Genomic DNA, 16,526 nt, shown 5'->3' with positions numbered 1-16,526 from the left:
CAGCCCAGAATCCTGGGGTTGGGAGTGGGGGGGAGTGTCACACCCACAAGCTGATGTGCTTTTGTATTTCCAGCTTATTACAACAGTGATTCCAAGTCTTTCTAAGGTCCCTGGTGTCCTTACAATATGTGTGCGTTGCTACCCAGCCACTTCTGTGACATGTGTATTATGAGATTCAGGGATTTTCGGCCTAGACCTCTGCCGTTCCTTTCCCAAAATCTATCCAAGAATGAAGTTGTGCTATTTAAGCTGAGCTTTATCTCCAAAATATGTATATCCTGTTTATCTAACATGTTCCATTCTATCACAAGCATGCAGACTGAGAGGGTTCCCACAAATCACTCCAAGTGGTTTTAGTTTTTCCGAAGAGATGCTTCGAGACTCCGGGTGCTCAGTCTACAGGACAGGTTGCCCCGACAGCCTGGCTTCAAGCTACTCCCCCTCCCATCTACATTGGTCGCACCTCACTCACACTACTCACCTCCACAGAGCTGCATTCTACTTTCAGTCCTGAAGGAAATACCTTGAGACCTGTATGTGAAGAATTCCAATGACCTGGGGGAAAAAATGGAGAATGGTGATAGGAAATCACCTTTCTTATCAATCAGTTATCTTTTTGTCTAGTCTGTAAGTCCCTTTTATCTACTTAAAATATAAGGACATGCAAGGGGTAAATATTAAGCAGGTCTTCTATCAGATATCATATTTATACAATTTCCCAATTAATTGAGAAGTAAAACTATCAAATGCCCCATCATTATACGTTCAAGAATCACAGATCTCAAATTTGGTAAACAAAAAAAGAATTGAGCCCCCTTACATTACTGGCAGAAATAAACAAAATGTACATCAACAAGAGCAACCTACTCAGGCATCATGGACATTTTCAGAGGGGTTCTGCAAGGTAGACAGAAATGCACAGAAAGGCATCCACGTGAAAGTAAACTATTTTTCCTTCCAACTTCATCTCTCTCTGGCATGATTGTGGCAGTCTTAGATTTTTAATTCACTTGTTTCTTGCCTGCTATGTGAGTTCTGTGGAGGCTGGGGTTGTCTGTTCTCCGCACTGCTGTGTGGCCATCACCTGACCCATGGTAAGTGCTCTGTGGATATCTGTTGTGTGAAAGTGTGAATGAATTATTATTTTTAACTCTTCCTCCTATCACCCCATTTTTACTCTCATCAGTTGAGGGTTTCACCTAAATTACCTTTTCATCACTAGTTTTATTTAAGTAAGGTCAACTCATCTTTTTTTTTTTTTTTTTAATCCCCAAATATACATTCAGTGTGGGAAAGTCTATTCTACTTTGTTACCCCACCCTTTAACTGCAAACTTCAACTGTCCTTTCCCACTGTCCTCTGATTTTTGTTTTATTGTCAAAAGAGGTAGGGCAATTGGGCTCTCATCCTCGGATGGTCCTACATCATTCTATGGCTGATGGAATAATGAGTCATAGTCTATGGGAAGTGCTTCCTGCTCAGATGTTCTTTCAGACCTTCCACGTGAGACAGACTTGTCCTCTCAGGTGGTAACCACAGGCTTCTGTGCAAGACCTGCTTCTTGGAGAAAATTTACTTTCCAGTTTTGAGTCTTGGAAGCACATATAACTTATTGTATGGGAATAGAATCAAGAACAGCAAACCCTAGCACAGTGGTGATTTGAGCAGCAGCATCCAAGTTAACAAGCCCAAGTGAACTCATCCTAAAGAAGACTTATTTTTAAGAATCTCTCTTCCAAAAAAGGCAATGAAATGTATGAGTCATTTTCAGTAAGATTAAGTTACTATTTCTTTCTAAAGCAACCAGCCATCTACAACTTAACCAGAGAACCATAACCAAGTGTTTTTAATTGTAGGTTCTTGTAAATGTGTATCAAGGGTCTCTCACTTTCTCTGCCTGACTCTGACTTGTTACAGAAGCAAGGTATCAAAATGTACAAAGATCCTTCTCAGTCCTCACAAGAGTGTGTGCATGTATCATATCCTCAGAGTACATATAAATTCACGCACAAATATTGACATACATGCCCAGAAGTCAGCATTGCCATACACGCTAGAACATTTTTATTCATATAACTGTGTTGAAGAAGGCTTTACCCCCTCAGCATTGTGATGAAGCAGTTCAATGAGTTGATTTCATCGTGACAAAGAAAACCTTGTAGGAAGATGCTGCAATACACACTATAGGCATACCTTGTTTCTAGACCACTCAATGAAGCGAGTCATAATCTTTTTGCTGGTGAAGGGTCTTGCCTTCAATTTTTAAAAAACCCAACATCTGTGAAGCATAATAAAACAAAATCCAATAAAATAAGGTAATACTGTACTCTGCAAAAGAGCTGATTCTTATTCTGAATAAGAGTACACATGGATTTTTAAACAATGCATTTTCATTCTAGGACAAATGACATGCTTCAGTTCTGTTTTTTATATTTCCCCACTGCTTTTGGGTAAAGATAATTTCTACATGACTTTGAAAATAACATTCAATGTTTGTTTTGTTAAAAGAAATTGGAAAGCTGGACAGCCAGATAATTGGGGCCATGGCCATGGGCCCGGAGAAGACTGTGCTGGGCTGATTTATGCTGGGCAGTGGAATGATTTCCAGTGTGAAGACTTCAATAACTTCATCTGCGAAAAAGACAGGGAGACAGGTAAGCAGTAAAGGGGAAATAAGGGGGAGCTGCAGAGCTTATATCCTATTAAAGCATAAGAAGACTCTGAATCCAGTCCTGCTTCTGCCACTTACTGGGTGGGCAGGTTATCAACCTCAGGGCAATGATAATAGCATCCTCTCAATGAGGTTGTTGTGAGGACACAATAATAAATATGCCTAATGTATAGGAAGTGCTGAGTAAATGTTAGACTAACTGGCCTGGATTATAATATTGTCACCCGATTGTGACATATTATATATATGGTACAAATGTTATATCTTTTTCATACAGTCACATACACAGACAATTCAGGCAGTCAGCCGTTTAATTCCACATGTAGTTATTGAACATTTACTGTGGGCCATCAACCTGACTGGTTTGGCTCAGTGGATTGAGCGTCGGCCTGCGAGCTAAGTGTCGCTGGTTCGATCTTCCAGTCAGAGCACATCAGAGAAGGAAAACTCTGATTCCAAAAAACCTCCGCTGCCTTGCGGCATACCTCTTCAGGGGAAAGGCTAAGGGAGTAAACCCCGACAGAAAATCCGGAGCCGGAGTCCCTAAGGCGGTTTGACGTTGTAGTCAACACCGCCAACTCCTGCGGCGCACCTGAAGCCAAGCTGTATTGACTCCGTCTTTCCCTTGGATCCTTCAGCTGCGAAGAGAGGGGGGTCTGCTGCATGGGCAACAGCAGACCCTCCATATCACCCTGCCCAGGCTCTGTAGCTTCAGCTTCAGCTTCACTGGAGAGGACACTCCAGCGTCATCGCAAGATGTCGATTCAACACGGGAGGAGACAGATACCGTGTCACTCCCGAGTCGGACTGCACAGCCATTCTTGGCGGTGCAGATAGACTCTTAAGAAGCTACACCATCGTCTCTCGAGACGGACGGCTGCCGACGACTGTGGGCCATATGCTACGCTAGACAATGGAGGGAGATACTTAGTGCCCTTACAAGTTAATAAGCCAAAGAGGCTTTTAGAGTTTTTTTCATTTCAAAAGATACTTATGAAAAGCTTTATTTAATACATGACCATCTTTAGAATGTAGTCTCTTAGTTTTCTTCATCAGAACTAGACTTAAAAGTTTGTAGGGAGAACGAGTGAATGCTAACAGGTATAGGATTTCTTTTGGGGGTTATGAAACTTGTTCTAAAATATGATTAGTTTTAAATTGTACAACTTTGTGAATATTATAAAAACTACTTTAATTTTATACTTTAAATGATATGTGAATTATATCTTATTAAGCCTTTCTAAAAAAAAGAAAGTTTGTGGGAGATCTTGGAGGGCAGGCACTATCTTTGCACTCTCCTTCTGCCATACTGCTGAGTGCCAGTATCTTTCTAAAGGGCACCTCAGTTTTTTGCAGCTGCTGCTGCACAAGGAACATCCCTTAATCACCTGTTCTCGTAGCCAGGAGAGCTTGCATTCCTGAGTCTAATGGGGCTATAACAGAGACCGTTCTTGGCCAGCTACCACCCAGGCCCCCAATGCACAGCACACATAGCAAAATGAACTACACCCCTTGTCTTCCTGTGAAAGAGGCCTATTTCCTTGTCCTGGAGCTTTGGCAAGAGGCACAAGCTTATGGTTTGGAACACGACCTAAGGCAAGTGGACACAACTTTGCCCACACCATCTGCCTTACTCTAGGTCATCAGCATCTCCCAGGAGGGAATTTGTATCACTCATCTGGTGCCTTGATCTTTGGGAATACCTCTCAGGAGACACTCTTAGGTCACCCAGCTCTGGTGGTCATTAGGATATACACTTGTGGTCCCACGGGACTATATATATTTGCATATTTTAAAAGCTGTTGCCTAGGGATATGGCTTCCAATCAGCCTGAACCTGGGTGCTGAGTGATTCTCCCCTTGGTACACTGACAGATCTTGGGACTGCCTCAACCACTGGGGGCCACTAATTATAAAATAGGCTTCTTGGACAATCACAAGAATTTAAGAAACAGCCAAGAGCTAGGGCAGTGTTCAATGATAAGGCTGATCTCTTGCACAAGGCTACTCCCTCAAAACTGGGAAGGGTGGCTCTTTCATCTAATGCATAGAAACCAACATATAGAGAATCAAGGTAAATGAACAGAGAGAAATATGTTTCAAGCGAAAGAACAAGAGAAAACTTCAAAAAGTCCTTAATGAAATGGAGGTAAGTAATTTACCTGATAAAGAGTTTAAAATAACAGTCATAAAGATGCTCATCAAACTTGGGAAAAGAATGGATGAACACTCTGGGAACTTCAACAAAGAAATAGAAAATATAATAAAGTGCCAAAAAGAAGTCACAGAGCTAAAGAATACAATAACTGCAATGAAAAATATACTCATGGAATTCAACATTATACAAGATGAAGAAGAGGAAAGTCTCAGTGACCTCAAAGAGAGGGTAGTGGAACTCACCTACTCAATCAGCAAAAAGAAAAACAGAATTTTAAAAAAGTGAAGAGAGCTTAAGGGACTTATGAGACCAGTGGACCAACATTTGCATTATAGGGGTCCTAGAGAAAAAGTAAGAGAGAAAGGGACAAAAACTTATTTGAAGAAATAATGGTTGAAAATATCCATGACCTAGAGAAGAAAACAAACATCTGAATCCAAGAAACCCAGAGAATTCCGAATAAGGGAAACCCAAAGATACCCACAACAAGACCCATTATAATTAAAATTTCAAATGTTAAAGGAGGGAATATTAAAATTAGCAAGAGAAAAACAACTTGTTCCGTACAAGGAAACTCCTATAAGACTATAAACAGATATTTTCAACAGAAACTTGTCAGGCCAGAAGAGAGTGGCATAATATATTCAAGTGCTGGGGGGGAAATAAACCATCCAACCAAGAGCACTCTAACTAGCTAAGTTGTCCTTTAGAATTGAAAAAGAGATTAATGTTTTTTCCAGAAAAGCAAAAGCTAAAGGATTTCATCATCACTAGACCAGTCTCACAAAAAACGTTAAAGGAACTTCTTTAAGCTGAAAAGAAAGGGTGAAAATTAGTTACATGGAAGCATATGAAAGTGTAAATTTCACTGGTAAAGGTAAATATGTAGTAAAATTCAGAAAAATTAATTTTGTAAAGGTGCTGGATTAATCACTTATAGAGCTAATATGCAGGTTGAAAGACAAAAGTAAAAATAACTAACTGATAATTTGTTAAGAGAAAAAGATATTAACAGGGACATCAAAAACAAACAGTGGTAGGGGAAGAGTAAAACTGTAGAGCTATAGAATGTGATCAGACTTATTGTCATTAACTAAAAATAGACTTATAAATATAGGTTGTTGTAAGCCTCATGGTAACCACAAAGCCAAAACCTGTAGTAGATACACAGAAAATAAAGAGAAAGGAATCTAAGAATACCACTAATGAAAATCATCAAATCACAAAGGAAGCAAGAGAAGAAAGAAACAGAAGAACTACAAAACCACCAGAAAACAATAAACAATGGCAATAAATACATACTTATCAATAATTACTTTAAATGTAAATGGACTAAATTCTCTAATCAAAAGATATAGAGTGGCTGGATATATAAAAACACAATTTCTATGTTACCTACATAAGAGTCACTTCAGTGAAGGGCACACACATACTGAAAGTGAAGGGATGGAAAAATATATTCCATGCAAATGGAAACCAAAAGAAAGTGGAGGTACCTATATTTATATCAGACAGAACAGACTTTAAAACAAAGACTATAATAAGAGACAAGGTCATTACATAATGATAAAGGAGTCAGTCCAACAAGTGGGTATAACATTTGTAAATATGTATATACCCAACTCAGAAGCACCTAAATCTATAAAGCACATATTAACAGAACTAAAGTGAGAAGTAGATAGCAATATAGTAGTAGATCATACAGAGAGATAATCAATAAGAAAACAATGGCCTTAAACAACACATTAAATCAGATGGACTTAACATATTTACTTAAACATTCCATCCAAAAGCAGCGATATACATATTCTTCTCAAGTACACATGAAACACTGTCCAGGATATATCATTTGTTAGACCACAAAACAAGTCTTAATAAATTTAAGAAGGCTAAACTCATACCAAGCACCTCTTCTGACCACAGTGATGTGAAACTAGAAATGAGTTACAAGAAGAAAATTGGAACATTCACAGATATGTGGAATTTAAACAACATGCTACTGAACAACCAATGGGTCAAAGAAGAAATCAAAAGAGAAATTAAAAAATACCTTGAGACCAATGAAAATGGAAATACAGCATATCAAAACTTATGACATGCAGCAAAAGCAGTTCTAAAAGGGAGTTTCATTGCGAGAAATGCCTACATCAAAAAACAAGTGGGGGAGAGGGGCGTAAGGGGGATAAATGGTAATGGAAAAAATATGATAAAAAAATAAATTAAAATTTCTGGTCAAGATGGAGGTGTAGGTAAACACACTTTGCCTCCTCATGCAAACATAGAAAGAATTACAACTAGACCTCAAAACATATCACCTGGAACCATTAGAAAATCAAGCTGTATGGAAGACCAAAAACCGAGGATTTAAAGAAGCCATATTCATCCAGACAGGTGGTTTTTCTACAATAGGCCATGCTACTAAGACAAGGAGTCAAAGCAACTCTACCTATACACAGAAACAATCACAGGGAGGCTGCCAAGTTGAGGAGACAAAGAAGTATGGCCCAAATGAAAAAGCAGAACAAGACTCCAGAAAAAGAACTAAACAAAATGGAGATAATGAACCCATCAGATGAAGAGTTCAAAACACTGGTGATCAGGATGCTCAAAGAACTCATTGAATACAGTAATAAAGTAAAAAAGACGCAGGAAGAAATGGAGATTACACTTAGTGAAATAAAGAAAAATCTGCAAGGAACCAACAGTGGAGGGGACTAAGCCAGGATTCAAATCAATGATTTAGAACATAAAAAAGAAATAAGCATTCAATCAGAACATCAAGAAGAAAAAGGAATTCAGAAAAAATGAGGATAGTATAATGTGTCTCTGGGATATCTCCAAATGTACCAACATCTGAATCATAGGGATGCCAGAGGAGAAGAGGAAGAGCAAGTAATTGAAAACTTATTTGAAAAAATAATGAAAGAAAACATCCCTAATTTGGCAAAGGAAATAAACATAAAAGTCCAGGAAGCACAGAGTCTCAAACAAGTTGGACCCAAAGAGGACCACACCAAGACACATCATCATTAAAAAGCCAGTGATTAAAGATAAAGAGAGGATGTTAAAAGCATCAAGAGAAAAGCAGAGACTTGCCTACAAAGGAGTTCCCATAAGACTGTCAGGTGATTTCTGAAAAGAAACTTTGCAGGCAAGAAAGGACTGGCAAGAAGTATTCAAAGTAATGAAAAGCAGGGATCTACAACTTAGATTACTCTATCCAGCAAAGTTATCATTTAGAATGGAAGGGCAGATAAAGTGCTTCCCAGACAAGGTAAAGCTAAAGGAGTTCATCACCACCAAACCTTTATTGCATGAAATGTCAAAGGGACGTTAACATTTAAGAAAAAGAAAGAAGATCAAAACTCTGAACATTATAATGGCACAAATTCACAACTAACAGCTGAATCTAAAAAACAAAACAAAAACAAACTAAGCAAACAACCAGAACAGGGACAGAATCATAGATATGGAGATTCTATGTAGAATTATCAGCTGAAAGGGAGAAGAGAAAGAATGGGGGAAAGGTGCAGGGATTAAAAAGCACAATTGGTAGGTACAAAATAGACAGGAATGGAGAAGTCAGAGAACTTATATGCATGACCCATGGACATGAACTAAAGGGGGATTGCTTGAGGGAATGGGAGTACCAACCAGAGGGACAAAGGGGGAAAAATTGGAACAATTGTAATAGCATAATCAATAAAATATATTTTAAAAAGAAACAAGAGATATCTCAAATAAACAACCTAACTCTACATTTCCAGGAAGTAGAAAAAGAAGAGCAAATGAAGCCCCAAATTAGTAGAAGTAAGGAACTAACAAAGATAAGAGCAGAAATAAATAAAATAGGACTAAAAAGACATTACAAAAAATTGATAAAACAAAGAGCTGGTATTTTGAAAATATTTTTTTAATGACAAACCTTTAGCTAGACTCACCAAGAAGAAAAGATTGCCTCCAGTAAATAAATAAAGAACGGGTCCTGGCCAGGTGGCTCAATTGGTTGGAGCATCGTCCGATACACTAGAAAGGTTTTGGGTTTGACTTCCAGTCAGGCAAAATACCTAGGTGGCAGTTTTGATCCATGGTCAGGGCATGTATGGGAGGTAACCAGGTGTTTCTCTCTCACATCAATGTTTCTCTCTCTCTCCTCCCTCTTCTCTCTCTCAAAATCAATAAAACATATCCTCAGGTGAAGGTTTAAAGAGAGAGAGAATAAATGAAACAGGGGACATTACAGCTGATATCAGATAAATAAAAAAGATTATAAGAGACTACCATGAACAGTTATACACCAACAAATTGGACAACCTAGAAAAAATAAATTCCTAGAAATATACAACCTACCAAAACTGAATTATGAATAAATAGAAAATCTGAACAGATCAATTAGTAGTAAGGAGACTGAATCAGTAATCAAAAACCTCCCAATAAGCAAAAATCCAGGAGCAGATGACTTCACTGGTAAATTCCATCAGACATTTGAAGAATTAATACCAGTCCTTCTCAAATTCTTCCAAAAAATAGAGGAGAAGGAAACACTTCCTTTGTATTCTGATACAAAAGCCAGGCAAGGACACAAGTAAATAAAATTACAGTCCCATATCTCTGATGAAGATAGTTGCAAAAATCTTCAGCAAAATATTAGCAAACTAAATTCAACAATAAATTAAAAGGATTATATACCACAATCAATGAGATTTATTTCATGGATGCAAGGATGATTTAATATGTTCAAATCATTCATTGTGATATACTACATTTAAAAAAATGAAAGATAAAAATTGTATGATCATCTCAATATGAGGGAAAACCCTAAAAAACTGGAATGTATTTATAAAAAACTGTATATTTATTCTTACATGTTTAAATTTCAGTCACCTTCAAAGTACTCTCCATTTGATGCAATATACCTAACAAGACATTTTTTCTAAAGCTCAAAACAGTTTTTGAACTCATCACTTTTGATGCCTTTTAGTGCTTATTTTTTGGTTTCACTTCTTCCACATCGGCAAATATGTTTCCCTTTGTCTCCCTTTTGTTTCATCTGGGAAAACAGAAAATAATGTCACTAGGGGCAAGGTTGGGTGAATAGGGAGGGCGGGGCACAAGGGTCATGCTGTTTTTGGTTAAAAACTGGTGAACAGTGCAGTATGGGCATGTGTGCTTGTAAATCACCCATCATGAAATGGACAAACACGTTGAAAGTGTTCAAAAAAAATTCACTGAAGCTGAATGCGGCCTATCACTACAACACCAACTGGTACACTGATACAGATGGGTTCCAAAAATACTTACCTAGAAGGGGAAAGCCTGTACTACAAGGGGTCCACCCTCCAGAAGATAATTCTGTTTTTTGGGGGGGTCCCCCCTCTTAGATGCAGAGAAAGCCTTTGACAAAATTTGACATTTGTTTATGATAAAACATCTCAACAGAGTGAATATATAGGGAACATACCTTAAAATAATAAAGGCCACATATGACAAGCCCACAGTTGATATTATATGCAATGGTGAAAAGCTTAATTCTTTTCCTTTAAGGGTCAAGAACAAAACAAGAATTTCCACTCTTGCCACTTTTATTCAACACAGTATTGGAATAATATTCCAATTGCCCTAGCTGCAGCAATTAGGCAAGAAAAAAAGGCATCTAATCAGAAAGGAAGCAGTACAACTGTCACTATTTGCAGATGACATCGTATTATATAAAGAAAACCCTAAAGACTCCACCCCCAAAAAGTGTTAGAATAAATTAATTCAGTGAAGTTGTAGGATATAAAATCAACAAACAAAAATATATTGTTTCTACATTTTATAAAAAACTGTGAGAGAGATTAGGAAAATAATCTCATTTACAATTACAAAAAAGTAAAACAGTTAGGAATAAATTTAACCAAGAAGGTAAAATACCTGTACACTGAAAACTGTAAGACGCTGATGAAAGAAACTGAAAAAGATACAAATAAATGACAAGATATTCTGTGCTCATGGATTGCAAGAATTAATATTGTTAAAATATCCATACAATCCAAAACAATCTAAAGATTCAGTGCAATTCCTATCAAATACCCAATGGCATTTTTCACAGAAATACAACAAACAATCCTAAAATTTATTTGAAACCACAAAAGACCCCAATAGCCAAAGCAATCTTGTGAAAGAAGGAAAAAGCTGGAGGCATCACACTTCTTGATTTCAAACTATATCACCAAGCTATAGTGATCAAAACAGTATGGTGTTGTCATAAAAACAGACTATGGATCAGTAGAACAGAATAGAGAGCCCAGATATAAGCCTATGCATATATGGCCAATTAATTTATGACAAAGGAGCTAAGAATACACAATGGGGAAAGGACCGTCTCTTCAGTAAATGGTGAACAAAACTGGATAGCCACATGCAAAAGAATAAAATTGGACTACTATCTTATAGCATATACAAAAATTAACTCAAAATGGCTTGAAGACTTGAATAAAAGACCTGAAAGCATAAAACTCCTAGGAGAAAACAGGCAGTAAGCTCCTTGACACCTTGATGTCTGTCTTGACAATAACTTTATGGATTTTATACCAAACAAAAAGGCAACAAAACTAAAAATAAACAAGTGAGACTAAAGCTAAAAAGCTTCTACTTAGCAAAGGAAACCAACAAAATGAAAATACAGCCTACTGAATGGGAGAAAATATTGCAAATCAATAGATCATCTGGTTGAGGACTAATAGGCAAAATATATAAAGAACTCATCAACTCTAACAAAAAAATAAATAAAATGCAACTTAAAAATGGGCAGATGATCTAAATAGACACTTTCCCAAAGACATACAGATGGACACCAGGTACATGAAAAGATGATCAACATCAGTAATCATTAGGGAAATGCAAATCAAAACCACAATAACACATCACACCTGTTAGAATGGTCATTATAAAAAGAAAAAAAGAAATAAAAGTTATTGACGAGTATGTGGACAAAGGGGAACCCTTGTGCACTGTTGGGAGACTATAAATTTTTTCAGTCACTATGGAAAGCGGTAAGCAGATTCATCAAGAAATTAAAAATAGAACTACCATCTGATCCAACAATTCCACTTCTGGGTATTTAGCCAAAGAAAATGAAACACTAACTTGAGAAGATAAATGATAAATGCATCCCCATGTTAATTGCAGTATTATATGTAATAGCCAAGTCATGGAAGCAACCTAAGTGTCCACCAATGGATGAATGAATAAAGGAAATATGGTATATAAACACAGTGGAATATTATTCAGCCATAAAGGAGAAGAAAAATGTTGCCATTTGTGACAACATAAATAGACCTTAAAGGTATTATGCTAGGTAAAATAAGTCAGACAGAGAAAGACAAATATGGTATGATCTAAAAAATATGGAATCTAAAAAAAGAATTCATAGATACAGAGAGCAGACAGGTGTTTGCCAGAGGTATGGGTGAGAGGTGGGCAAAATGGGTGAAGGGGGTCAAAAGGTACAAACTTCCAGTTAAAAAATAAGTAAGTCATGGGGATGTAATGTACATCATGATGACTATAGTTGACAACACTATATTATATATTTGAAAGTTGCTAAATGAAAAAATCTTAAAATTCTCATCGCAAGAAAAAAAAATTTTTATAACATCATAGCAAGTTATCTTTACTCAAAAATTATTTCTTCTTTAGTACATTGTTTTATTTTAAAATTATTTTTATAGATTTATTAAGGTATAATTAACCAATAAAAATTGTATCTACTTAAGGTGTACAACATGATGTTCCTATATACATATACATTGTGAAATAATCACCATAATCAAGCTAATTAACATATCCATCACTTCACATAGTTACCACTTCCCTTTTCATTATGGTGAGAAAACTTAAGTTTTGCCCTCTTAGCAAACTTCAAGTATACAGTACAATATTATTAACTATAGTCACATTGCTGTACATTTTATCTAAGAAAAATATTTTTAATTGTACAAATGGATGTTAATTAGACTAATTGTAGTGATAATTTTGCAATACAGTTGACCCTTGAACCAACACAAGTTTGAACTGCAAGAGTCCACTTCATACCCAGATTTTTTTCAATAAATATATAGTCAGCACCCCATCTCCCCAGGTTTCACATCCACAGATTCAACTGATCATGGATAGAAAACAGTATTTGTATGGAAAATTGTATTTTTGATATGCAGTTGGGAATCTGTAAATTTTATATTAGGGACCTAAGCATTCCTGGATTTTGGTATCCACAGGGAGTCCTGAAACCACATCCCTCACAGATACAGAGGGAGGGCTGAAGTTTTTGGGTAGCAGTAAGTTATATGTGGGTTTTTGACTACATGGGGGATCAGCACGCCATGTTGTTCAAGGGCCAGCAGTATATACAAATACCAAATTATTGTTTTATACACCTGAAGGTAATATAATGTTATATGTTGATTGTATCCCAATTTTTTTAAGTTTGTGGTAAACAGAAACCTCAAATACATTTTGCTCAGATTATTTTTGGTAGTAACTGGGGCACAAATTATCCATATATCCACTCAACACACACAGATTAAATACCTTTAGTGTATCAGGCATCAGTCCAGGTAATAAGGGTCTCGAGACCCATGAGGACTTACCAGCATGGTCAGTTGCAGCGGAAGAACACAAACTTCTGAACAACAAATTACAGTAGAGAGTGACAGGTTACCCAGATTTGTCATTTGTTTACCTTGTTTGGTCATTTGGGATTTGAGTTGGGACTAGACTTCCCAGAATAGGCTCCTTCAAAATGAAACTTACCTTTTACTTAACCTGAATAAAAACTTCTAGACATTTCTTTGAAAAAATAAACATTATTGAATGATGTATTTTGGAATATCTTCTATAAAAAAAATAATGTTTCTTTTTTTAAATTGTACATTAACATTATTTTTTTTAAAACTAACACCCATCCTTTTCCCTCTCTTTTAGTACTATCATCTTCATTATAATGGATTGTGACGTAATAACATGAGCAAATTTTCGGACAGTTCTCAAAGGCAAAGGTTACTTCCTTCTGATTGCATCACCTGCTCACCAGATTTTTAAAAAGCACTGAAAACCAATTACTGAAAAAATTGACAGCTATTGTTCTTCACCATCTGCCATTACTCAAGGACTTTGGAACTAAAATGTTCCTCTAGTATGACATATTGATTTTCAGTATGCAAATGGACTGAATCACATAGATTTTTCATCCAGTAACTGTACAGTTATGCAAATCATATCTTCCAAAATATGGAATGTTCCGGTCATAAAAAGATTATCATTGGTTATTGAGCTTTAGGAAGAACTTAAAACATATACTGTATAAACAGTACCTTACATTTCTAAAATCTCAAATGTAGGAAAAATATGCAGATATAGATTTATATAGGCCAACTCTTAATAATATGAAATATACTTAAAGAGCTTTTAAAACTGTATTTTTGTACAAAATATTTGCCTTTTTACAATTTTTTTCCTTTTTTTTTTTTTTTTTTTTTTTGTCATTTTACCAATATAATACATGGAGCCAAAGAAAACAATATGGTACTAATAAAAACTCATAGGGTTTGTCAGATATAATTTTACCCAATGGCTAAGAATTTTTTTAGTTGTGGTTTTTAAAAAATAATTAAATGTGTGTACATATATATTTTTAAATGCATCATTTCCTCAGAGGAGCCAATCATGTGAAATGTCTAGAAATGCCCTTACAGATTTTGCCAGTGTAGGTCAAGCCTGAGCATACACATGGCTCAATCAAGTGGACTGTGCATCACACCCATCACCAGCCAACACCCTTGTTGCGTGCCTGGCAGGCCCAGAGTTGAACTCAGGATGTGCATCGCCTTCATTTTGGTGGAGTGAGGGGGTGTGGAGAGGCATCTGTTGTGAAGAACAGAGCACTTGAATCTGGCTATCTAGAAGGCCTTGTTTTATGGGTGAGGTATTTGACCCATACCAGAGCTGATACTGACTGTCAGGAAAGTATGGTGTCACATCAGCCAAAGGCAGAAATGCTAGAAAGATGGGGACAGCTATGTGCTACCTGGAAAGTTTGTTTACTTAAGTCAGATTCTAAAAAAAAATAATTCCAAGGCACGTGCATGATAAAATTCAAGAATAAACGTTTGGCCACTTTGCTGAATTCTTGCAAAGAACCCTTCCTCTGAGTCCTTCTTCTACTCCTTGATTTGCCATGGGAAACTCTAACATGAACTGTGCTGAAAATAAACACTAGATATTACCAATGCTCAAAGGCAAGACTTCCATCCAACAGATTCCTTCTCCTCCCCTCCCAAGCTCCCCAGGCAGTGCTGCTACCCATTCCAAATACAATTGTGAAAGAATAAAGACAGAGTTTGACTTTTACACCTGCAGCCATGTGGACTGTGTTATCTTGCCCCTGGTCACCACTCATATTCTCATGTTGTCTCTGCAGCACAGGAATGTCATCTCCTCAACACCTCTATGCCCTGCCATTTTGTCCATTTGGTCTGGTCAGGCTGGCAGGACCAGCGTCTGGGCCGTGCAACACAGAGCAGGCATTGGGCTCAGGTACCTCTTCAGGCTCAAGACCTTTTATAGACTAAACTTAATACTCATTTTCATCCTCTTCCTGTTTTTTAAGCCTCATGTTCAGACGCAACTTGAAATTAAATGTCTGATGCCATCATTAGAATAGTGCTAGCTCCTGCAACTGAGATTGAGACCTCTCCCAGCCCTAATAATAACTTACCAAGTACTTATCATTTGTCAGGACTGTATGGAGGACTTCATTCGGACGATCTCAGGTCATCCTCCCAGCAGCCCTATGAAGTAGGACTTACTACCCATTTTACAGAGAAAGGAGGGTCTCAGGGAGGTGATGCGGGGTTCAGACTTGAGATTTGAAAATATCCTGATTTTCTTCAACTACTAGGGTCCTTCTTAATACACTTAATAAAACCTGATGAATCATGTAAGATGCCTCCTCATGCACTTCTTTGAATATTTAGCTATATACACGCCAAATTTCTATTCGCCTGCTCATAACTGATGCTCTTTTGGGAGGAGAGTTTTGGTAAATGTGACTTGCTACATGCTACGAGCTGATGGAAACCATTTTTCTTTTGAAATGGTTCTTGAAAGAATGAATGCACAATTGGGGGAGAGAAATCTTTTTCTTCCCTCTTTGATAATCAATGTTCATCAAATCTCCCCTTATCCTTTAATTTGTAGTTAAGAGTTTAAGCTAAAGCATATGACAAATAATAAGAGATGCTCCCATTTAAAAACGAAGAAACATGTTCAAGGAAGTGGAAAGCTATACAAATCAGGTACCAATACACATGTGTATTTTGCCTCAGATTACAAGGCTGATCTCTACTTAAAAAATAAGCATGTTAAATCATTTATGACTCATACAATAATATTAGTTTAAATATATTTACCACTTTCACATATATTATTTCTTCTAATCTTGGTGCAAAACCTTTAGTTGTTACTCCAGAAATGAGAAAACAGGCTAATTCGAAGACTTGGCTGTTGTCCACATTGCTGTCATAGTCGTTTTCAAAAATTCAAATCCTATCAGGTTCCTCATTCTTACATCTCTAAATCCAAGTCCATCCTACACCTCACCCCCAGCTTACAATCTTCCAAAGAATCTGAGCTGCCCGCAGGACATACATGCAGGGCC

At 36.9% G+C, this 16,526-nt stretch overlaps 1 protein-coding gene across 1 annotated transcript in view; it reads left to right on the top strand.

Moving 5' to 3' along the window:
- COLEC12 (collectin subfamily member 12) overlaps positions 1-15,217 on the top strand; it is a 204,106-nt gene extending 188,889 nt beyond the window's left edge. Inside the window, exons 9-10 of the mRNA XM_090285759.1 lie at positions 2,509-2,654; positions 13,793-15,217. Coding sequence (XP_090141885.1) covers positions 2,509-2,654; positions 13,793-13,812 — 166 coding nt within the window. The 3' untranslated portion in view covers positions 13,813-15,217. The remainder of the gene's footprint in view (positions 1-2,508; positions 2,655-13,792) is intronic.
- Positions 15,218-16,526: the final 1,309 nt, after the last annotated feature.

This window comes from Furipterus horrens, unplaced genomic scaffold, assembly GCF_987537825.1.
Source record: "Furipterus horrens unplaced genomic scaffold, mFurHor1.1.pri manual_scaffold_8, whole genome shotgun sequence".
Taxonomy (NCBI): Eukaryota; Metazoa; Chordata; class Mammalia; order Chiroptera; family Furipteridae; genus Furipterus; species Furipterus horrens.
The sequence above is the reverse complement of the archived record's forward strand: the minus strand, read 5'-3'. Positions and strand labels throughout refer to the sequence as shown.